The sequence below is a fragment of the Alligator mississippiensis genome, chromosome 3 (assembly GCF_030867095.1).
Source record: "Alligator mississippiensis isolate rAllMis1 chromosome 3, rAllMis1, whole genome shotgun sequence".
NCBI lineage: Eukaryota > Metazoa > Chordata > Crocodylia > Alligatoridae > Alligator > Alligator mississippiensis.
The window spans coordinates 267,421,526-267,444,903 of NC_081826.1; the positions used below are offsets into that span (position 1 = coordinate 267,421,526).

General features: G+C 39.3%; 1 protein-coding gene across 6 annotated transcripts in view; it reads right to left on the minus strand.

The window, feature by feature from the left end:
• MAP3K1 (mitogen-activated protein kinase kinase kinase 1) overlaps positions 1–22,541 on the minus strand; it is a 37,442-nt gene extending 14,901 nt beyond the window's left edge. For 3 of the 6 annotated variants that reach the window (XR_002092983.2, XR_002092984.2, XM_019495938.2), the window contains exons 1-15: positions 21,872–22,227; positions 18,941–19,091; positions 16,942–17,148; positions 14,951–15,151; positions 13,602–13,718; positions 12,838–12,986; positions 10,302–10,423; positions 8,852–8,933; positions 8,558–8,738; positions 6,856–7,143; positions 6,225–6,346; positions 4,135–4,226; positions 3,639–3,828; positions 2,056–3,319; positions 115–267 (exon numbers count right to left, since the gene is read on the minus strand). Coding sequence is in view for 4 of the 6 variants with exons in the window: in XM_019495938.2 (XP_019351483.1) it covers positions 115–267; positions 2,056–3,319; positions 3,639–3,828; positions 4,135–4,226; positions 6,225–6,346; positions 6,856–7,143; positions 8,558–8,738; positions 8,852–8,933; positions 10,302–10,423; positions 12,838–12,986; positions 13,602–13,718; positions 14,951–15,151; positions 16,942–17,148; positions 18,941–19,084 (3,312 nt within the window). In the remaining 2 variants the exon portion in view is untranslated. Of the gene's footprint in view, positions 1–114; positions 268–2,055; positions 3,320–3,638; positions 3,829–4,134; positions 4,227–6,224; positions 6,347–6,855; positions 7,144–8,557; positions 8,739–8,851; positions 8,934–10,301; positions 10,424–12,837; positions 12,987–13,601; positions 13,719–14,950; positions 15,152–16,941; positions 17,149–18,940; positions 19,092–21,511; positions 21,834–21,871; positions 22,228–22,449 lie in introns of those variants that run through there. The other 3 variants (XM_014594061.3, XM_006266575.4, XM_014594060.3) reach the window with 3 other exon arrangements.
• Between the last annotated feature and the right edge of the window lie 837 nt (positions 22,542–23,378).

The following is a 23,378-nucleotide window of genomic DNA, read 5'->3' on the forward strand; positions in this document are numbered from 1 at the left end:
GTCACGAAGGACAAAAATCATTACAGAATTAGTTCCAAGTTATTTATTTAATGTTTTCTCTTCAACTTATTCAGCTACTAAATTTCTAGACAATATTTGAAATGGATCATTTACCTGTTTTACAGCCATTAATGTCCCAGTTCCTACATCTTGAGCTTGATAACAGGAAGAAAATGCTCCAAGACCGATTTGTTGACCTTTAAGCCATTCCACATCTTCTCTGTAATGGTGTTTTGCTTTGGTATGTCCAGGAAGGGTTTCTGGTGTCTGCAAATTGAATTAAGATGAAGGAGTTAAAAACTTCAAGAGTTTATTTGAAAATTAAAACTTTGAAATTTCATTAGAAATGCCAGTCCATCTTTTGGCAGCATGTTTAAGTCCCTGTTTAACATGAGTTGACCAAATTAAACAGCTTTAGATTATTAATGCCAAACTTGGGAATGGCAGTTGTTCAGGAACAGATTTGTGCAACAGCAGAAATAACCCCCCAAACACTTTGTATTTAGAAAATGATTCTGCTTACAGAGATGGCACGCAACCCTAATGATAAATACTGAAAGAACCTGTATCCAATATTTGGGTAAGAGTTTTGAAAAGCAACTGAAGTGACCTATGTTTAGATGCTGATTAGTGTGAAATTAATTCTCTATTTAATAAAATTCATTTAAAATTAAACTGAGCCTAAAATAAATTATTTGAAATACTCCAAAATTCATACAAGTACTTCTTCTCACTGCTGTTTGTTATCACATACGGCTCCAATTCAGGTTGAGATACCAGTATGCTATATGTACAAACACACAGTCCCTGTTCCAAAGAAATTATAATCTTAATAGATGAGAACAGGAAAAAAAATGATGAGAAGGCACAGAACAGATGAGAAGAGACCTTTTTGGCTATAATTTTATCTATATTTGACATCATCTCCTCTCAAAATTTGAATTACAATAGCTGGTGAGATCTAAATCCACATCGTCAGTCAACACTTCTTGGCTGGAATAACATTTTGTATTGGTTTCGCCATGAACTCATGCTATGTTTGGCAAGACCTGAAGTATCCTTTATTTGTAAATACTTGCCTCTTTCTCCATCACCTTCAACTTAACTGTCACTCAAAGTTATACATTTTGCATCAATTCTTTTCCCCTTCACAGAGAGACTCATCAGATCATGTCAATTCTTTCTTTAAAAGATCTATAAAATGTTGTTTTGTCTTTCTATTGCTAAAGCTTATATCCACTACCTAGTGGTAATGCATGCTCCTCTTTCTCTAGGCCTCCTGTATCTTTCTCACTTCTCCTACCCACATATGCTGTTATTAATATTTTCCCCACTACTATTGCCACTTCTGTCATTCTACTTCTCCTGTTTCTAGCCTGGCTACCTTTTACCTTCTGCATCAAGTTCAATCTAATCAAAAACCTGGCACGCTCTGCTCCTGCTTGAAACCATCGAATTATTATTCCATGCTTCATTTCCTTCCCCCTTCTCCCTTAATTGTTTTGCACCCTTCTCCCATTCTTGCTTTCAAACTTTTTTGCTCAGCTACTTTAGTGCCTGGAAGCCTCTGGTGCACTGAATGCTGCTGCTCTTTCAGATACCTTTTCAAAATGTTTTTACAGTGATCTCAACAGGATTCTGTTGCACCATGAACTCAGACTACCAAACAAATGCTAAGAGCAGGATGTTGTCTACTGTGGCAAATATCAATTTTGGAAAAGGCTTCCAATGAGATTAGTGGAAGCAAGAAGCAGAAAAACACTTAAAATGGAGCTTTATTAATTTACAAAAGGAACTGTATTGTATGGTGCCTCCAGTAGCTGTGCCTGGACTTGGTAAACCAGTAACTCCCTATCCTATGCTGCTATATTCCAACACACATTAGATGCCAATACTTTCATCAGTATCTGTATTCCATTCTACTTCATGGAGAAGGAACACTGTTCTCCTTATATATTTAAGTAATGTCAGAAACGCATTAGCATTATTAAAACAGGTATGGAAATCAAACGTGGGCTTATGGAAAAACTAAAAACAAATCCTCAGAATACTTACATCCTGCTGAATAATTATGATATCTTCACCATTTTCAACCTGTAGTTGAGGAACTACTGGTAGGGCATCTTGAGATGCTGACATTGCCATGGCAATAGCTAAAGCTTCTTCTTCTTCAGCTTCCATCTTTTCCTTACATTTTTGATTATGATTGACATCATCTTTATAAGTATTGTCATTTTCTGCTCGCTCAGGAGAAAGAACAGCAACTTCAGACTTGAACGTAACCGTGCCGTCACTTGTAGGCATGGAGGCTTCAAGTAGGTCCTCAATACTAGAATTGAGCTCCGCATTAATATCCAACCGACTGCACTTTTCCTCCACTGGTGTGAACACTGACTCTTCACTTGGTATAACTGCACTGCTGTTCCTATTGCCATCACACTGTGAAATGTCCTTCAGATCAAGTGTCATACTGTTTTTTGAGGTCTCTCCACGCTTGGTCATTTCACATGGGGTGGGTCGAGATGGCTTTGGCCTGTGTATGTGACTAGATGGCATAGGCCTGGCCTGGGTAAAAACTGGGGAAAGTTTCTCTGGATCTTTATTTTCCAAACAGTTTCTTTGAATCTGGAGAGAGAGTTTCCGTTGGGTTTGAGGAGAAATGGAGGGTATTTTGCAGGGAATGAATGCCTGAGGTCTGAGTTTAGAGACATCTGTTACAGTGCCAGCTGGTACAGATGGGGTTGAGGGAGAAGGTAATGTTGGGAATAATGTTTGGGAATGACTGGATGAGGGAGAAGAGTTCAAACATTGACTGTGGGGTCTGCCTTTTGTTTGAATGGCTGGCTTTGGTTGCTCAGTGGTTACTGATGAAACAGAAAGTCCCACAGACATGCCAGCCAGTGTCTCAGAAATGTCCTCTGGACTGGCACTCAGCAATGCTTTCCCACTTTTCCCTGATAACTGGATAGTATTGTTAGGAGTATTATTTTCTGTTGCTTCTGGAGAGTTATCTGGGACAGGTGGCTGCATAAAGTCACCACGTCGGCATTCTACAGAATGCATCTCCTCTATGCCTAGCTGGATGGCTTCTGCAATTTCCATTTCATCTGCTATTGCCATCAAACGTCGACGCATCCTTGTGTAATGAGTTGAGCTCGTCACACTCAGCATTTCTAACAGTTTTACAAACACATGGGGCACTCTTGCAACCATTCTTGCAGCACTCAAAAAAACCCTCCGGGATAGTTTACCAACCATTGAGTGGGAATTATCAATTGACTGCAAGGTGAATTTCAAGAGGGACAACAGCTTCTTATACCTAAAATAAATAAATTTAACTGTTACCTAAAGCTCACACTTATCAGTTAATTAGTACCATAAAAGTAAACTATAGAAAAAGTGCATCAACATTATGTTACATTTACTACTGCTTGATTATTTCAGAACATACATTTGAAAATGAAAAACAAGTTTTACAACTTTAAGTTGCATTTTCAAAATGTGCATAGATATGCAGTCATTACACCCCCCACTACATGGAAGAAATAACTTTTTGCACATGGATAACATAGGGAGCCCACTGTGAAAAACTGGATAATAATGATTAGTTATAAAGACGAAAAATAATATACAAGTACCTGTCTACTACAGTGTCAGCTTGTAAAATGTCCCCACTAAGAATGTGGGGGTAAAATTCACCAGGAAATTCCAATAAGAGTCTGTCTATAAGACAAAGACGCCCAAGGAGCGCTTGCCAGTTGTTCGATTCAGTTTGGGTTCCAAGAATACAATTTAAGACGTAATCGACACCACCAATACCAATAGACCCTATTAAAAAAAATTACAAAGCAAGTGTTAAATCCATTTCCAACCTAGATCCTATGAAATAGATCGATCAAAAAACCAGGTTGCAGCAAGGTAAAGGCAACATGGTTATACTGAACATAAATTATGTTGTTTTTATGTCAGAAATAATTGGCTCAACAGTAACTTTTATTGTTATTGTTGTTTGTATTATCTGAAACAAAATTCCATTAATAGATTTTTAGTAATTTCCTTACTATAGTTGTTCATGTATCCTTAGAGCTGAAATATTTTACTATAATTATTTACATGGAATAAAGATGCTTTTACCAGATTTAAGTATTTCTCTTCCAACTGCCAGCTCTCCTGCTTGGCCTTTACACATCTCCAACAGTGTTGAAACTGAAAGTTGACTTGTGCGGCTAAAACAAATTAAAAGCATAAGTAAACATTACATTAGATATTCCTGATGGATAACATTTTCAATATTAATATTTCTGACATCTTTACCTTTTAAGTTGATACCTTGAATATCTGTATTTGGTAAGTTATAGCACATTTTTACTAGGGCTGTCAAATGATTAAAATTTTTTTATAATAATTAGTTGCGCAATTAAAAAAATTACTCGCAATTAATCATGATTTTAATTGCATACCTTAAAAACTCGAAATTATGTGTAGAAAAACTCAAAGTTATGCAAAATTATGCAGGCACTTTGTATGGTTGTGGGGTGGGTGTGGTGCGTGAATTTGTGAAGGTGTGGGGAGGCTGAGAGTGTGGGGTATGGAGCCAAGGGAGGGGGGTTTCTGCATACCCTGCTAGGATGTGGGATACTGTGGGTCAGGAGTAAGAGGCAGCAGCAGGGCTGGGGGTGCTGTGGCTTGGGAGTGAAGGGCAGACACACACACTACTCAGCAGGTAAGTCTGTGGAGGGGAAGGCGTGGGGGGTGGGCAGATCAAGACCCCCTCCACAGACTTAACTGCTGGAAGCTGTTCCACATGCTGCCAGGCTGTGTTCCTGGCTGCAGCTGTGTTTGTGTGTACCCCTTTCCCACTACTACAACCACCTGGAGCCTGTAACCAGGCTGCCCTGCAGTCCTCTGCGCTGTCACCACTGCCTTGTGGGGTGGCCCGGAGGCAGTGGTGACAGTAGTGAAGCAGAGCCCAGGGGCAGGCTCGTTTTTTTTGTGTGTTAACACGAACACTTGACGCATTAATTGCAATTTAATTGACTTTTTTTTTTTTTTTTTTTTACATACATCATCCTTGTTGATTTTACACAACTTTTACCTTAAAAATAACTTCTGGCATTGTTCACCTACAATCGCCACAAATCAATCTGTATACAAGTCAGGTTACTGTAGTAAGACTTCCAAGAAGAGCAACAGTTGTAAAATACTGTTGCTGTAAATAGCACTGTTACAAAATTAACATTCCAGAAGCCCAATAATACTTCTTATGGAACAACATAAAGCACACATCAGCTGGTATTATCCCTTCACATTTTGGGGAACAATGCATCATCTCTTACTGGGCTACCTAAAGACACCATTTCTAAAATACATCTGATAATTAACATGTAATCATCAGCATGACATATTAATAACATCAGAAAAACAGATATGTCCAATATTTTATGAAAGTAACCTTTGTATTTAAATACCAACCACTTGATATTCTGATACTTTTAATTTCTACTATGTAAGCAGATAAGTAACTGAACCTGTGAAACCTTTCGTTACTTATTATTTTCTATCACAGGGATGGAAGGCCCCAGTCAAGGAGCATGGTCCTACCCTGTTATAGGCTATCTAAACAGGTAAATAGTCCATCATGCTCCAGAGGTCACAATCTAGAATTAGTTTGATGCTGAGTCTAATTATTCTAAGGAATAATGCATGACGCCACAAAGAAGTGAGCAGAGGACAATAACTTAGTGACACTACTGCAAGAATATTAAGAACCAGACTGGTAAAGAATCTCAGTGGAAGTCCCAAGTGTTAGCCACTAGACAACTGGAGGTCTGGGAAAGACAGCGAAGGAGGAGACTGACAAAAATGTATATTTGTGACAAAAAAAATAAGTAAAAGGTAGGCCATATAAAGACGGTAAGAAAGTTGAAGCATTAGCTCCTCAGTAGCCAAGTACTTTACTAAAAAAAAAAAAAAAAAAAGGTATCATGGAACGACTAAAATAATTATATCTACAGTGCTATTTTACTGTTAAATGAGCACTTGAACAAAACTTCAATGGCCTAAAACAAAATATTCTATGGCCTGTTTAGTCATGATCAACCCCTCCTACAACCAAGACTTTGAGAGCTCTTTGCTTGCCCATGATGTAGTACTGATTGAAGTTTTAAAAGACTGAGTTTTCAATAAAGACCTGAAATGAGTCTGGAATGAATCAAAGCCCATACCTGTTGGCATCTGCACATTTAACTAATATGGTCTCTACAACTGGTTTGAGAAGTCGCTGTAGTTTTGTCCTCTCTGCCAAAGTATAACAAGGAGTATATACCAGCATGGCTCTTAATGTTTTCTAAGAGGAGGGAAGGAGAGAGGTATTAAATCAGGTCAACTGCACTCATCTCTTCAGGAAAACATTATAAATAGGTTTAAATACATAAAACAGAGTGCACATGCATGTGTCATTAATATTTTAAAGTATGAGACCTTTCAACCTACTTCGTTAGTATAAAAATGACTCAATCTTGCATTCTACATGACATGCCTGATTCTTGTTCTACCAATATCGTTAATATCAGCAGCACTAATAGGTCCAATCATTTTGCCTGGCAACTGAGATTATTTGGATGGTTTCTCAGTTAGTAAAGTTAGTCAAACTATGCCAATTTATATTTGCTGAGGTGTTTGCTCATTTCCTTTTAAGAGAGTGCTTTAGCACTAAATGGGCCTCTCAGCTGTGCTGGGAATCAACAACTTGCATAGACGTGGGTAGGGGCTATGGGTGCTTAATAACTTGAAAAAACTAGGTGGCCAAGCAACTTCACAAAAATGCCAAAATATGGTAAGTAAACAGTTACTTACTAAAGCAGCAACATACACTTTGTAGACAGGGTCAGCACAGACCATGGACAGCACACTGCAGCAGGATTCCACTACAACATCTCCTGAGATAGTGGTCTGAGATGACCCACTAGCTGCTCCCAGAGCTCCAGCACTTGTGTTGTTCCCACTGCTTCCAGAATTTCCAGTGCTTTCACCATTAGCCAGTAACAGAGCACCACTAACATCATGGGAAAGACGTCTAAGTGCCATTTCTCGTATATTCCAGTTTCGAGAAAACAAGCAGCCAACTAACTCCATTCCAAATACCTAGTAGTAACAGTAAAGACACTCCATTTGATGTGGTTGCAGGTCATAATATTACGAGCTCAATTATTTAAGTATTTCAAGAAATAGCATTTCAAGTTAAAAATCTTGTCTCAATGGTTTCTAAGAATAAATACCAGCTGTATTGCATACTTTTAAATATCCAATAACCTTTTATAAAGATAAGGCAAAATACAATATATACTACTGCACTGGTTTTTTCAAAAGATTTCACTTATTTAAAAACAAACAAACAGTAAAATCCGTTATCCCACATTCTACTAGCCAGAATACTCTATTAACCAGCACCACGCCGCTGTGCACCACCCCACGCCACCACTGCCGCCATGTGCAACTGCCCCATGCCACCACTATCTACCACACTGCACTGCCGCCACATGCAAGCCCGCCTCCCTTCCCTCAAAGTATTTTTAGATATCTTGAATTTTTACACAACAGGCAGCTGGCATTCTCCAACTCATGCCGGATAACAGATTTTACTGTACTGATTTCTGCCCCAACTGTTTTTTGAAACTACAGCATAATCTGAAACCATTTACTAACTGCTACAATAGGTAGTGAAGGAAGAATGCTAGTAATTTCAATAACTGTTTCCTTCTATGCAGCACTCAGCATGATAATCACTTCTGCAGAAAACAGGTGCAGCAATGACAGTGGCAGTGCAAGTTCCCCAGACAGCTTTCCATGATAAACTAATTCCAACTTTAGAGAGAAGAGCAGACTGGCCACCTAACCCTTCAGCACTTAGCTATGCAGCATCTGCTATTAAGAAGGGTATCTATTAATATTCACTGTGCTTTTGATGTAACATTTTCTTATATGACAATGAAGCAGAGCTTTTGAGATTTTCCAAACTTAAACAGTGAAAACAAAACTAAGAAATATTTTGAATGAAAGTTAAACTTATTAACCATATGGCTCAGAAGACTATCTCCATAAGATGCTTTAGGATTGCACCAGGTACAAGAAGTGTGTGTGTGGGAGAAGATTACAATGACTATTTTGGAATTCTCATCATTAATTTTCTCTGTATTACTGAGTGGTTTATTTAGTAACTTCAGTACCATCAATGGATAATCCTTTTCAGACATAGTCAAAAGAAATAATTGCTGTGGATGCTGGTGGGCATTACCAGGTAATGTCTCATATTATTTTCTTTTTTTCAAGTGAGATGAAGCTACATTAACAAAATAGGCTTGTGAAGGAGAAGAAAGTTCTATTGGTGAGTGTGCACTAGAGAATTAGCACAAGCAATAATTTGCAAAGCATCTTCCTCTTGTCAATTCACAAAGAAATACAGTTGGGTCCTCTGAAAATGGAATAATTCCAAGCACAAGTGGCTCCGAGTAGCAAAAAGATAGGAAAATATCATATCAAGATGACAAACTAACATTACCTGAATCCACGGCTCAGCTAAATCTTTATAGATTGAAGGGATCTGCTGAACCCCATAATGAGTAAGGTTAAAACTGCTATCCTGTGCTCTCCTTTGTGATCCAGCTGTAGGCTGCTGCTGAGTTTGCTCCTGAACCACACGGAGAACAGAAGGAGAATCCCCAGGGCTTGGCAATTCATGACTGCAAACAAACAGCAAATATTTACTGTGGAGGAACACATTAAACATAGAAGTTCTGTACATTTAGCTAAATGCCTTGAAATGGAAGATTCACTATGGTCATTAAATACTTACTTATAGAAATCATGAGATCTCCATTTAGATCTGCAAAGGGGGCATATAAGTGGCTCCCTGTTTTGTCGACATTCTTCTGCCCCTGAAATTCAGTGAAAGCAAAACAACATGGTGTCTAAAGTATATGGCAAACATATGAAGGAAAGACCAATGTCTGGCTATTAAAAAAAGTCAGTATTTTTTAAATTTTATTTTAAATTAAAATATATCCTTTTCCCCACAAGTATATGTAGTTCTGAATTCAGCTCTTAGTACTCAGTGTAGCTAGGTCATGCAATGCTTGCTTTTTGTTTTATTCTTTTGGTGTGTAGATTTCTTTTAATCCCAATATTGAAGATATATTTATACTTTTACATGCAAAACAGTGTATTAAATTATAAACAAAAATCCCCCCTGGGCCTTATATATAGAAGTCTGATTATACTGGTTAAAAACCACTGCCGATCTACTAGAGAACATACTCATTTAAAGCCGTACAATGTTCACTTATAAAGTTGTTTGGCTGCTGACTGCTAGTAGGTAACTACTGCAACGTAACTGGATTCGCTTAACATTGCTTCACTTACAGTTGCATTTTTCAAGAACGTAACTATGACGTTAAGCGAGGAATAGCTGTATGTTGTATACCCCATGGTCAAACAGCATATTCTTACCTACTCTAATGAGTCTAGAGCCCAGAAGTATCTACTGCTGACTTTGAGCTAACAGGTCTGGATCTTTTAACTTGGGTAGTAAAGGCCCAGACTTAGATTAAGTATGATCAATACTGATAAACTCTTCAAGGGCATCAGGTTACCAAATACAATTTATGAGTTGGTGACAAACCATATTCTATTACCAATAATTTCAGGAACTAATCAAGTTCTGATTCCATACCAGATCTCATTTGCTTAGCAATATTTTAGTTTAAGCATCACTTTTCCTAAAATGCAACTTACCTAGCTCTTTGAATTAAAAAGATGTTTTTGTAAAATTGTATTGTAAACAATAACATTTAAATGATGGGATTCTACACACATACACTTTCTGTCCAGAGCTCTTGTTAAGATATGGTCATTTAATATTTTCTTCCAAACATGCATATGATTTAGTATAAAAGTACTATTTAACCTCATTACAGAAGATGCTTCCTTAGAAATCTGCTCCCTCCATACTTTCATTGTACTCTGTCTCCTGGGGCAACATGCTTTATTTACAGTAACCAGATTTTCTTATTAACCCCAACTATTGTGATAGGATTTCACTGAAGTGCTCTACACAAGCATCACAATAAAACAGAGCCTGACATTCTTTTTTCAGTTCTCTATACATTTAAAATAAAATTGTTTAGCTTTGATGCCTGCCTTTTTCTTCTCACCCATTTGCTGGGATGCAATTAGCCTGCTATATTTCAAAACCATTTCTGTATTTTGGGTCACCAGTAATGAATATATATAAAACAATGACATACAGATAGACATGCAATGGTGATGTAACTTGTTTCTGCAGCCATCTTCACACACTGTTAGACTTTCTTCATCCAACATGCCTAGCAAACAAATGGGGCACATCTGTTCTTCTTCATCCTTCATACTGAAAAAGACAGACTTAAGTGAGTTTAAAGAAAATGTAGCTTGATTCAAATGACCTTTAGGTTGAATACATAAATACTAACAATTTTAGGTTGCCTTGATTTGTAAATATGGCATGAATTTTATTAAAATATTAAAGGCTGAGATTTGGGAGCCTACTCAGTGGCCTGATTTTCAGAAGTGCTGAGCACTCAGCAACTTGTGTTAAGAACAAGAGCTGTAAAGTGCTTGGGCATTTTGAAAAGTCAGACAAGACATCTAAATATACCGATAGATGTGGATGCTTAATTTAATGCACCCTGCAGCTTACAAATTCTGGCTGAAATCAACTTTATTACATTCAGCTTTCAATCTTGGGAATTTCTTCTTTGCCACACCTCTATCCGAATGTCTGTTTACAAGTTTCCTTTAGACTCCCATGGCAAGTGCTGTATATTATTTAAATGAACGAGAGTAACATTCTAAGAGCAAATGTAAAAATGAATGCATCTACCATATATTTTTACATAGATAGGTGCAAATGCTGTTGCAAAGGAGGATGATACAATACAAATCAAGATTACCAGTCAGATTCAAAACAACCAAATCTGATCAGCTACACTGTACATGGATGTTCATTTTATTTGCTCTCAATAAACTAGTACTTTGATTTTAAACCAATACCTATAGATTCTACAGAGAATGTATTACTGGATGAAATTACATTGACCAATATATTTTGAAAATGGTTGATATATTCCTCTTTAATAATTTTATAAATATGCCAAAAATAACAATACATTTGCATGATAAACTGTATGTACCTACATACTTTTAAACCCTTCTGGGGCAAACCATAGGGTTTTAATAAAATGCTTTCCTTCTTATCATCAAAATGATAGATTTTTCCAGTATTAGGCGCATAATATGGCCCAGCTGGTAGTTCTGGTTAGTTTTTCAATAGTGCATAGTTCCTCCAGGAGCATCAACAGATGTTTTCAGATCTGTAGTTTCACCATAGTGACATGTCTAGGTCATTAAGAGTAGCCCCACTTCCACACTTGTCTCCTGAACTGTCAATTCATGGTCCAAAGACAATTTAAACATTCTCAGATCAACCAATCCTTCTCCACCTGTGAGGAAGCATTTGCCAACATCAGTGCATATTCTGACACTTGAATGTATCAGGTTGTGTGCACCACACTGCCAATCCTGCAAGTCACTACCGATTCTAAGTGTTCAGTGGAGTCATTCTGGCATTCACATACAGGTTTGTTCACATTTGTTGGTCTTAGACATCCTTTAATACACAGGCAGCTGTCATTCAGCAAGAGTCCATCTTTTTTGTATAAACCCATAACAGACATGCATATTTGGTCACTGAATAACAAAATACAAGTGCAATAGCTCTTCATCTTGCTAAATGGCTTCCCAATTTGAAAATGCAAAGTTCCCAAATATAGTTTTCTAGGTGCTAACTTTGCCTTCTGTCTTCTCCATATGCATCTTGAAGGAGAGACTGCAGTCTATCATTTCAAGGTAGACAGGCTTCCAGCAATGGGCAAGTAGTATCCCATTCTAGATGAGGCCGAGTTGTCAAATGGACTCAAGGTTCCAGAAGTGAAAAAAGATGTGCCTGTGTTTTAGCTGGTTTGGTGCTTAGTCAGTCTGTAGTGCAACAAACTAAAAGTCCAGGCAGTGTAAATGTTAGTAAAGCTTCACTCTAAGGAAAATCCTTATAGTCTGGACAGCAATATACAGATTGTCAGCACAGATTAGCCAGTCATTCATGTAGATGCTGAAGAGAATTGTGGTAATTCTTTCCAATTGGTCATTTCATTGTTGCCATCATCAACTCCATTTCCCGCACACAGTTCAACATAAAAAGCACTGGTTCTCCTGTAGTGTTGTACAAAGTGGCTTTCATCACTCAATGCTTTTCAGCATATTCCCAGAGGCACATCAGTGTTGCTCCCTAAAAATTCAGCTCACTTTCAAAAGTACTTGCACAGGAAAAAAACTGAGATCAAATATCTACTTTGTGAATATATGTATGCCTGTTGTATATGAACACATTCATCACATGAGTTTCCACAGTTAATATCTATACCAGGCTAAAAACAGCTGAAACTGAATAATTATAAAACAAAAAAAACCAACTCTGAGGAAACACAACAGGCACAAATTCAATAGGCACAAATAATAATATCTAATTGAGTGCTGTACGCTGATTATGCCCACACTGGTACCAATATGATTGTGATATATGCTAGAATCTTAATTGGCTGCATATATGTAAAAATTTTATATGGCTTGAAATGGAAGCAGCCTTAAACAAAGAAATAAATTATAGGGGTACCTAAACCTCCAGACCAAAGTAAAACCACGTAGAAAAAAAACCCCCAAAACTTGTAATGCCTTGAGAAAAGTACTAACCTGTTTTCTGAACTAGATGTGGAAGTACTAGATGATGACAATGTATGAGAATTTGACATGCGTGAGACAAACTTCTGGATGGTGTTACGAGATGGAGCTTTGATCCTTGAGCTACGCCTACTGTGATATTTCTGGAACAAACTCTCAACCTAACATTGGGAAAAGACAGTAATAGTAGCATTTATGCTATGAGTATCTCACATTACGAAGTGAACTTTCTGAAGTTTAAACATTACTAAAAAAAAAAACAACTATTCACCTACATGTTTATAATACATCATTATTAAATTGTAGTAGGAGCCGGGATTTCAGAAAAAGCCTCAATAAGATGGCTTTAAATGATTATACTAATTTATAACAAAATGGTCTATTGATTTTATTTACTGTTTATTTAGTAGCATAAAAATGGTCTGGAAAATCCCTGTCTGTTTAATAAACAACTTAGTCCTCAGACAACAGATAAATGATGCACAGTAGATGTTGATGCAGTATCAATTTAAGTGGAAATGAAAGATTATGCTGCTTTCATTTAACTTAAGCTCTCGATTGCTACTTTCAGCTGCTCCTTCTAACTGCAGAAAATGTGTCTACTATTTACATAATTTTTGAAGTTAGTACACAGTAACCTGCTAAATTAACATCTTGTATTTGTTTTTTTCAGAATTCAGAAAAAAAGTTATGGCACTATTACAATCTTGCGCTAAAAATACCATTATTTGATATGTATCCCAGTTTGCCATTGGAGGAATACAAGAACACATTACCTCAAAATTCTTTAATGTCTTTCTCCACAGCATTGGATCTGAGGGTTCAAGCTGGAACACTCGAAGCATGACAAACAGCAGATGAATACAAAATGTTCCACGCCCACAACTACAGGTCTACAAAGAAACATATAGTAGGTTTAGAACTCTATTCTGGCTTAATCCTTACATATTTCTCTTCTTAATTTAAATATATAAACTGCCTAATAGTCTACCCAGACACTGCTAATACCTAGTTTGAAATTATATGGATTCTCGTATAGTCACAGGCCCAGGTAAAAGAAATGTTTTTACAGAAAAAGAATAAACTTCTGAAATATGACTTGCATTCCTATTATTCATCAACACACATTTTATTTATAATATAATGCATATGTGTACGTGTGTGAAAAAAAGCAAATTATAATGGTACTTTTCCATCAGATTTTTTCTTCTCTCAGAGGCTACTGTTACTCTTCAGATGAAAAGAAGTTAGACATATAGGCATTATACATAGGAGTAGAATGGCAATGAAAGAATGTTTAGCCAGACTTCAGTAACCAGTTCCAAGGGCACCAAAGTCCAGTTGTTTCCAAAAAAAAAAAAAAAAATCAAGACCAGTATTAGAAAGGTCTGTGAAGAGGACTCGATGAGTATTAATGTTACCATGAGACCATTTAAAGAGCTTTCACATATGACTGTTAAATAAATGCCAAGAAAAAAAACACCAACAACTCGTGCATAGTGTTCCATAGACACAAGAGATTAAAAATGCTCACTGTAGTGGGAAGTGAGTGTAACAAAAAATTTCAGCCAAATTAAACGTCACATACATTGAAGTAGCACAAACAGGGATTTCAATAAACTAAATCTGTTCATTGGTAATGATTCCTCAATGAATTTAAGTAATTTTAAAAGAGAAGTGCTTGCTCCAGCCATGTTTGCAATATATTTGGCAAAATACAAACTTTGATAATCACGTATGCACATGAGATGCTTAATGTCCACTGGACTAATATTACTGTGCATTAGTGCAGCTAGCAAAAACCATGCTAATATGCAGTAGGACTTAGTCCAATGAACGTTAAGCGTCACCAGAAAAGTGTTCATTTGCACTAATGCGCAGTAGCGCCTATTACAGCATTAAGTTAGTATCTGTTATTACAAACACTAAACTTAATGCATCATACTCACAGCACTTTAATAAACATGTAAACATACCCAGTACCTTTTAAATGCTACAGTACTTAAATATCTCATTTAGAACTGTGAATCCTGAAACTTCATCCAACTTGGTTCTGCAAAAATTTCAAATGCTTCTAAATAAAAAAAAATATATATATATTGCAGGCTTTGTGGGCAATTCTTACCTGAGGCCCAATAAACACTCTATATTTATTATCTGGGCTGTCTCCTCCAATTAAGAAAGAGTTGGGTCCTATCTGCTGCAACAGGTACAGTCTGGCTCGCATAACTTTGTTAACACGACGATTTGTTTCCTCAGGGCTATATGGTGAGAAGCCATCAGGAGATGGGGCTCTTCGAGGTGGAGTTATTCGCCCACTCTGAAACTGCAACGAAAGTTCTTTCTTTACTAAGAAATGTTTATATAAAATTGTTATCAAAATACTGCCAGAGGAAGGAAAAATCCAGTGGCTTGCTATTATTTTTCTTAAAGTTTTTGATTGTTGATGTGAAAGTAGACTTCAGTTTCACCTGGTTTTAGAAAAATGGTCTCAGGAAGAAGCTGAGCCAGCTTGGGTAACTGCACAGTACTGGCTTATATCAACACAAGCAATGATATGTAGTTACTTGAGCTAGCTTGGTACGGGCTACTTTCTTAACCATAAGTAGTTGCATTTATGTGGTACTGCATCTAAATGGCTCTCTGTCCTAACAGAGCAAATTATCTTGCTCTACAGCACCACATTACAGAAGCTAGCTGGAATCAGTATTTTAGTGTACACTACTTCCAGACCTGTTGTAAGCCTCAGTTCTTTGGAGTGGGCAGATTTCAGTTCCCCATTTAGTGAAGTTTTCATTTTCAGAATATAAGCAGTTTTCTAATGTAAAACAAATGAAGGGATGTATAGACAATTTACATTTGAGCTTATTTTAGGTTTCTACATAAATTGATAGAAATCATGCAACTGAAAATTAATGTTAATTTACATTCTCCCTTAATGCCTGTAGATCCACAAGATAAGCATGTGGCTCCTAGTTTAGACTCCTAAATAAGTGGCTCGACTTCCAGACTTTTCACCTATTTAAGAGGCTAAACTCTTAACTTTTGAAAAACGTAGCCAAAACATAGGGGACTGCTTCAGGAGGCCACAATAATAAAAAGAGTAGATAATATTGTACAATATGATGGAAAGGCCTAGAGCAGGGGTGTCAAATATGCAGCCTAAAGGGCTCCTAGAGGGGCTGAAGCAAGCAAGGGCAGGGTAGAGCCCTGCTGGGGATGCATGTCAGTGGCAAGGGGTGAGCGACAGTTGCATTAACCTGAACAGCTCACTGATGCCACTTTTCCTGCTGCTGCTGCCACCCTCTGGTCTGTATCAGGCCTAGGGTGCAAGTGAGTTAAGACACCCCTGCTCTAGGCCTTTTCAGCTCATTGTACAACATTATCTACTCTTTTTATTATTGTGGTTTCCTGAAGCAGTCCATTATATGTTTTGGCTAAGATTTTCAAAAGTTAGTAATAGTAAAAAACCAAAAGCTGGGGCCACACAACAGACCTTCTCAGCCAATCAGCAGTGAGAGGCAGGGGCAGCCGCTATATTTGCTGCTCCCCTTCATGCCGGTTTCCCCCCTCCCCAGTGGTCTCTTACAGGAATTGTAGCCCAGTACCAGTAGCTCTCTGTTAGTAACTGACACTAATAAAGATACTGAAGAAAGCAAACTCCTGCTTCTTTGCACATCGCACTACCTAGATGCTTGTATCTCTAAGTCTTCCCAAGACTGAACATTTACTCAAATGCTAAGAAAAAACTTGTACCACTTCTTATAGCAGTACTACCATGTAACATCCACCACAATGATTCAGTTATTTAACAGCCTGATTCAGGGTTGTGTGTTATAAAAACTAGAAAACTAATTCAAGCATGGAATTTCAAATTGCACATTTACTTTCCTAATATGTACAACAATACCTATTCAAGTTAACAAAATATACATGGTATCCCAAGTAAAGTGGAAATCTCTTCAAAACACTCATCTTTCTTTCAAACTATTCAACAAAAGCTATTTCTACATGCCAAATTCTGATATATTGACAACAATATTCCCTCTCCCCCAGATACAATGGCTTTCTAAAATAAAGCCCAAACCATCATTACCAAACAATAAATCAGCTTACAGGCACTGGAGATACCCTTTTCCTTCTGACACCTGGTGATTCAGATTTAACAGTTCTAGATGATGATGAGGAGGAGCTACTAGGAGAAGGGCTTCGTCTCCCTTTCTGGGTGGGTGAAGAAGCAGTACTTTGTCCTTCAGCTTGCGGTTCTAGCAATAGTTTGCTGGTTTCAGAGCAGTCTCCTTTCACTGGGATTGGTTTTACCACCTTACAGGAAATAAACCACATGGTTTATAGCATCTAAAACAATCACCTTCTAAATATGTAAGCAAAAATATACAAAGGGTATGGGCATATCAATAATTTACCAGAGGACAAAAAGGATGGAGGGGGAGGAGAAGCTTACTAGGCATCAGCTACTCTCCAGTAAGTGCAATACAGAAGCCCTTACACTGACTTAATTTGAAGCTAAGCCACTGTAATTTACCCCTTCTTTTACTGAGGTTATATGATAAAGTTTACGTTTACCTACAACAGGGTAAAAGATGTGCATACGGGCAGTCACTGTCAAGCAGCTGATGTACAGTAAAACCCCAACACCTTTTGCTCCACAGAAAATTGTTCGTAACATGTCCTAATAAGTCTGTTTTAAAAACATAATCATATAACATCTATAGATTATCCAAGTACCTACTTGACAGAATCCCTTGACATGGGAACTCTTGGATAGTCCTCAGTGATATTATTAATACTTAATGCTTTACCAGTATCATAAAGAACAGTTAGAGCTCTCATTAGGGAGCAATGGGATTTTCCTTTTAAACATGGATTGTTCAGGATATGTTCTTTCCCTCGAGAGTGGAATGACAGATAAATGCAACTTATTTTTACTAGTTCAGTTTTATGTTCAAATAAGCACACAAGTGCTTGGTTTCAGCTATGACAAGTAACACCTTCAACTCAAGTTCTTGTAAGTTCCAAAGAGACCATCCTTTTAGGTTTTTTAGCACAAAAGATACTAGAAGTAAATGCCAATGGCTGACAAGAATTACACTGTACTCTGTGAACTATACCTCCCTTGTTTGTTGGAAAAACTCAATTAAACAGACTTCCAATGTACTTCTTAAAATTATTCTTACAGTTTATGCCAATATTAGCAAAAAGGACCGAGTACAAAAACCTGCTCACATCCTAAATCCGGTAGAGATACAGGCAAGTGGATGCATTATGTAAAACAACATACATATACATTCCATCCAGGAAGAGCACACACCGACTGCTGAAACTTCCTTAGCCTGACGAAGGGTTTTTGAACCCAAAAGCTTGCTTAATAACTATTCTCCAACTATCTGGGTTGGTCTAATAAAAAATATCAGAGTCAGCCAAGGAACCACACACACACACACACACTTTCTGATTCTTTTAAGTTTGCAGTGGTTTGTTTTTTCTTGAATACTTCCGTATTTCAAGGCTATATGAGGAGACATAACATCTAAGGTGTTTTTTTCTTTTTTAAATGTTTGAATTAGGATGTCACAAGCCCTAGAAGAGAGCAGGGAGCAGACGATAATGTACTTTCTGCTTTTTTTTTTTTTAAGCATGAAGTTTATCGTGTTTCTTTCCAGTACAGGTACAAAACAGATATGGAAAAAAGGTTAATTTACAACAAATCTTGGGATTCTGTTCTGTAATATTCTGGTGGTTTTTTGACTGAGGAAAGGAAGAGAAAAAACAGTTTTAAACTTTAGCCAATAAATGTAGATATTTCAGATGTCGACATTAGAGGGCAGTGTTGTCACAATAATATTTTTATGCAAAACAGTTGTCTGTTGAACTATTTGACCTTCTAAGCACCAAACATATTACAAACCTGCCAGTTTTAAAGTTAGGAATAAGTCTTCAATTAATTCAGAGAGGCAAACAAAGGGATCAGTGATGATAATTACAGTATTAGGGTTTCAAGCACTAAGAGTTATTTGCTCAGGTCCTCACTTTCAATAACTGCAAATTACAAGTAGAAATTATTTAGTAATTATGATTCTTCATGGACATAACTTACCACAGGGCCTCTCCTACTTCTCTTTTCCAGCCATTCATGCTTCCAAGCTGGCATGCATGTTGCCTTGAGTTTCTCCCTGATCATGCGCTCTTCTGGGCGGTCATCCATTTTCTGCAACCCCCTGAGGGTTTCTTTATTCTCCATGTCACGACTACAGTAACGAGGGGCAAGGGGGGGGGAAACAAATGTGATTGTCACTAATTAAAATTAAAGTATAATACTACTACATTCTTTAATCTTGTACCACACTACATTTTTTTTTTCTCTTCACAATATAATTTACTAAAACATTAATTCCAACTAGCTGGAGCAAACCACTTAAGCGTTACCGTGAACAATTTGCTACCCTGGTATTTGAAGCATAACTGTTTTGAAGCATATTTACTTAAAATCTGTAATAGGACTGAAGAATCAATGAGGAGGAAAGGCCACTTTGTAAAATATTACTTCAAATTAAAGCTAACCCCTCCACCCTGTCCATAAAAATTTCAGAATGATAAATGAAGGTTGCAGTTTCTCATGCATTTAAGACAATTTATAACAGAAAAAACAGATAGTGTTTAGCAACTTCCATGTTCTCAAAGAGCTAGTACTACTATATAAAGTGCCATAATGCTTCTAAGCCACTGTGCAAGGAAAAGCTTCAAGCAACTGATTTAAAAACCTCAAATCTGTTTAAACCAGAAACGCAAGTCATGATAGTAAGGCTGGAGTAAGTTCAACTTTGCTTTCTGAAATACTAACAACAAAAAAAGCACTTCTAATCAACTATATTTATGACAATACATGAAGCCAGTTCCTAACTGTAAAATTAAAACAATCTATGGCCTATATGATTTTGACCTTCAGTAAAGTAGCTGCTTATGATCACTGACAACAATGAAAAACATTTCCAGGCACTGAACTACAAATGAGCAGTCTGGAGGGTTTACTGATTCTACTAAGCTATCTGCTAAAATCACCAGAAAAATCATGCCTAGCCAAAACATGTGATCCTGTGAGATCTTCTAGAATTTAGTTCTTTAAAAAGGAGTAAAACTTTGCTTTTAAAAGAATCCACCACTTAAAATTCAATTAAGCAGACAGTCTGAAAATAAACGTACCCCCCCACCAGACATTCGCACAAAATAAAAAGGACTTAATTCATATACATACATAAATTGCTCTATATTTGTTATTCTTCGTTTTTCAAGAGTAACAACTTAACCTACTAAACACAATTTCACCTACTAATAAACACAACTTCACCTACAAAAATATATAGTTATGCCAGTAACAGTCCACTAATTTACATTGACTTGCATGATTGGCAGACACAACAGGCACTTCATAGATTATCTGTCCTGTGATTAAAAATAATAAAAACGTCTCTTTTGGGCAACAACATGTATCCAAGACTGATAAAGTGGAGGATTAGAAGTTTTTGTTGGCCTAAAAACGCACTGATCAAATGTTACAGAACTTTTCCCCTTTTATTGTAGAGACAAAGGAAATAAAAGTATCTAGGGACAGGAAATAACATTTTCCTGTTCAGTGCAGAAATGTCACAAGCAGATGAGTAACATTAAACGTATTTTCTTTCAAGCAACATCCTCAAAATATACTAAATTATGATTTTTGATATGGGCACTATCAGAAATGGCTGGGTCCTACATTTTCAATACAATAAATCAACCCAAATAGTTGTATCGTTTTAATTTCTGGAAAAAAGGCCCATTCTGAACCAGCAGGGAGAATCAGATACTGAAGTAGCTTGACAGTGTGATAACTGTAGATGCCACAAATATATTATCTTTTGCAGTATCTTCTTAATCCAGTAATTGAACAAATCCAGTAATTTTCCAGTAATACTCTAGTAATTTTCTGGCTTACATACTATAGTGATTTATGGAAGAACATTTTTAAGCAGTTAGGAACACTTTTATGCTTTCCTAATGGATGTACACGTTTTCTTAAAGATAATGCAAAGGTCATGGTAAAAATCGTATAGTAAGCTCTAAAGCTGTAACACAGACCTTGAGAAAAGAAGAAAAAAAACACACTCTAAAAACAACTAAAACGAGACGAAATATTGTCCTGCTGTGCACCAAATTTGTACACAAAAAGAAACAAACCCTAATAAAAATTTGTCAATCCTTCATTAAAAGTGAAAGACAGATTATTTGTTACTTGCATTTCCGTAACAGACCCTACCAAGAAGGGAGACCCAAATATATCAAGCTCCCTAGCAGAGGAGGGCAATTTTCACACTCCTTCCTTCTTCAGCCACAGCTCTCCTCTGATGGCAGTGGGAGCTCTTCCCGAATAAGACTTGAGTCCATAAAACGATACAGATGCAGAAATCTAGGTGTTAATATCTCAGATACTTTAAATTAATTAAAATAAACTGCAACTGTAATTTCATGTCCACTGTTTCAAACGCATGAAGTTGTACACAAGACAGAAAACACTGCCCTACTAAGAGAGAGAGAGAGAGAGAGAGAGAGAGAGAGAGAGAAGCACACTATTTCATTTGTTCACATAAATTGTGATTAACTTCCCCAACGGATACAAAAAAGTCTTTTAGTGGACCTCTGACTTGATTCCACGAACAAAGTAATACAACAGCGAAGGCTTCACAATCTGTACTTGTTCTCCAAAAAGCAGAAGCAGCTATCTTTCTCTCTCATGTGACAGTAAATCCAATCTTCACTTGCTTTCAACAAAGAACTGTTGTGTTTTTTTAATGCAGGTGGGGAAGACCAGCTGAGACTTAAAGTGCTTTGCCCAATAAATGAAGATCACTTCTAAAAACAGCAAAGATAAGTATGTGTACTGCCACAGGATTTGAGACATTCCCATTTGAGACATTCAAAGAAGTGTACTTATATTTTGCTCAAACTACAGCGACGAGGAAAACTCATTAAAGTAAACAGCGTTCAAGACAAATACCCTTGTAATTGTGCCTACACATCCAAAGTGGCCTGCAAGGCGCTGTTGAAGCTGGTCACAAATTGGACCTGTACCCAAAGTCCTTACTTCAGGCGAGAGACACCAGAAGGTGCAACAACGATTTTGTCCAAGTGATGCCTGCCAGGCTGGTCCCCAGGTTACTCCTCTCCTCTTCAAAGCGTCGGGATCAAGAAAAACAGCGTCTTACAAAGTCGGTAAAGGATACCCATGGCTCGAGCCTACATTATCCTGCAAAACGTGCAGGCACGAAGCTGACGTGAAGCCTGTCAGCATATCCCGGCCGGGCGAAGGGCGGTCACGCCACAGGCTGGAAGTGACATGGCTGCAGTTCAGTCACTAACCGTGTCCTCGCCAGACCGAGCCCAGGGCACGGATCCGCAGCCCCCGGCACGCGTGCGCCATTTTGCGGGGCACGCGGGCCCAGGGAGAGGCCGGACCCGTGCGGCCCAGGCCCCGCCCCGCCCCTGCCCCGCGCTGCGGCGCGCGTGCTTCGGCGGGGAAGGGGCCCGAGGCCGCGCAACCCCCGCCCCGCCCCTCCCCCTGTGCGCGCCACTGACCTGCTGCCGGCTCAGGCGCGCGCGCGGCGCCAACCGCTTCCCGCTGGGGGGGGCGCGGGGGGGAGGATCCACCCGTCCCCGCCGCCGCCTGCCCCGCGCCAACGAGCCCGCGAAGGCGCACGGCGCCAGCCTCTTCCCGCTGGCGGGGGGGGCCGGGCTCCACCCGTCCCAGCGCCGCCGCAGCCGCCTGCCCCGCGCAGCTGAGCCCGCAACAGCGGGCGGCGCCAGTCTCTTCCCGGGGCCGGGAGGCTCCGCTCCGCTTCTCCCCGCGCCGCCGCTGCTGCTGCTGCCGCCGGCCCCGCGCAGCTGAGCCCGCCGCGGCGCCAGCCTCTTCCCGGCGCTGGGCCGGGCCGGGCCGGGCCGGGAGGGGCTGCGCCAGCCTTCGCCGGGCGGGGGCTGCGCTCCGCTCCGCTGCGGGGGGCGGGGTGGGGCCAGCGGCTGCGCTGCAGGGGCGGGGCCTCCCGGCCTGGCCCCGCCCCCGGGAAGAGGCCGACGCGGCGCGCCCCTGCGGGGTGGGCGGGGCCTCCCCGGGAGGACGCGGGCGCCGCGCGGGGGGGGGGGCGAGGAGAATGTTGTGGGGCTGACCACCCCCAGCACCGTCCCTGTAGTGGGGCCACGCGGCTGTGTGCGGCCCGCCCGGGCCCTGGGTTGCTGCTGCAGGCAGAGAGCGGGCTGCAAACAGAGCCCGCATCGGCTCTGTGTTGGAGGCAACGGGGAGGGGCTAGGACAGCGCAGCCCCGCCTCCTCCACCACAGTCCGCCCAGAGCTGCGCGGGCAGCTGTTGCCATCTACGCAGATCCGGTGGGTCCCCGCCCCCGGTTGCCTGAGGCGGGGCTGGGGGCGGGGCCAGCACAGTGTGGGGGCAGGGGGCGGGATACAGACCCCCGCCCCCCAGCTGTGCGTCTCTTCCCGCTTATATGAGGTAAGCA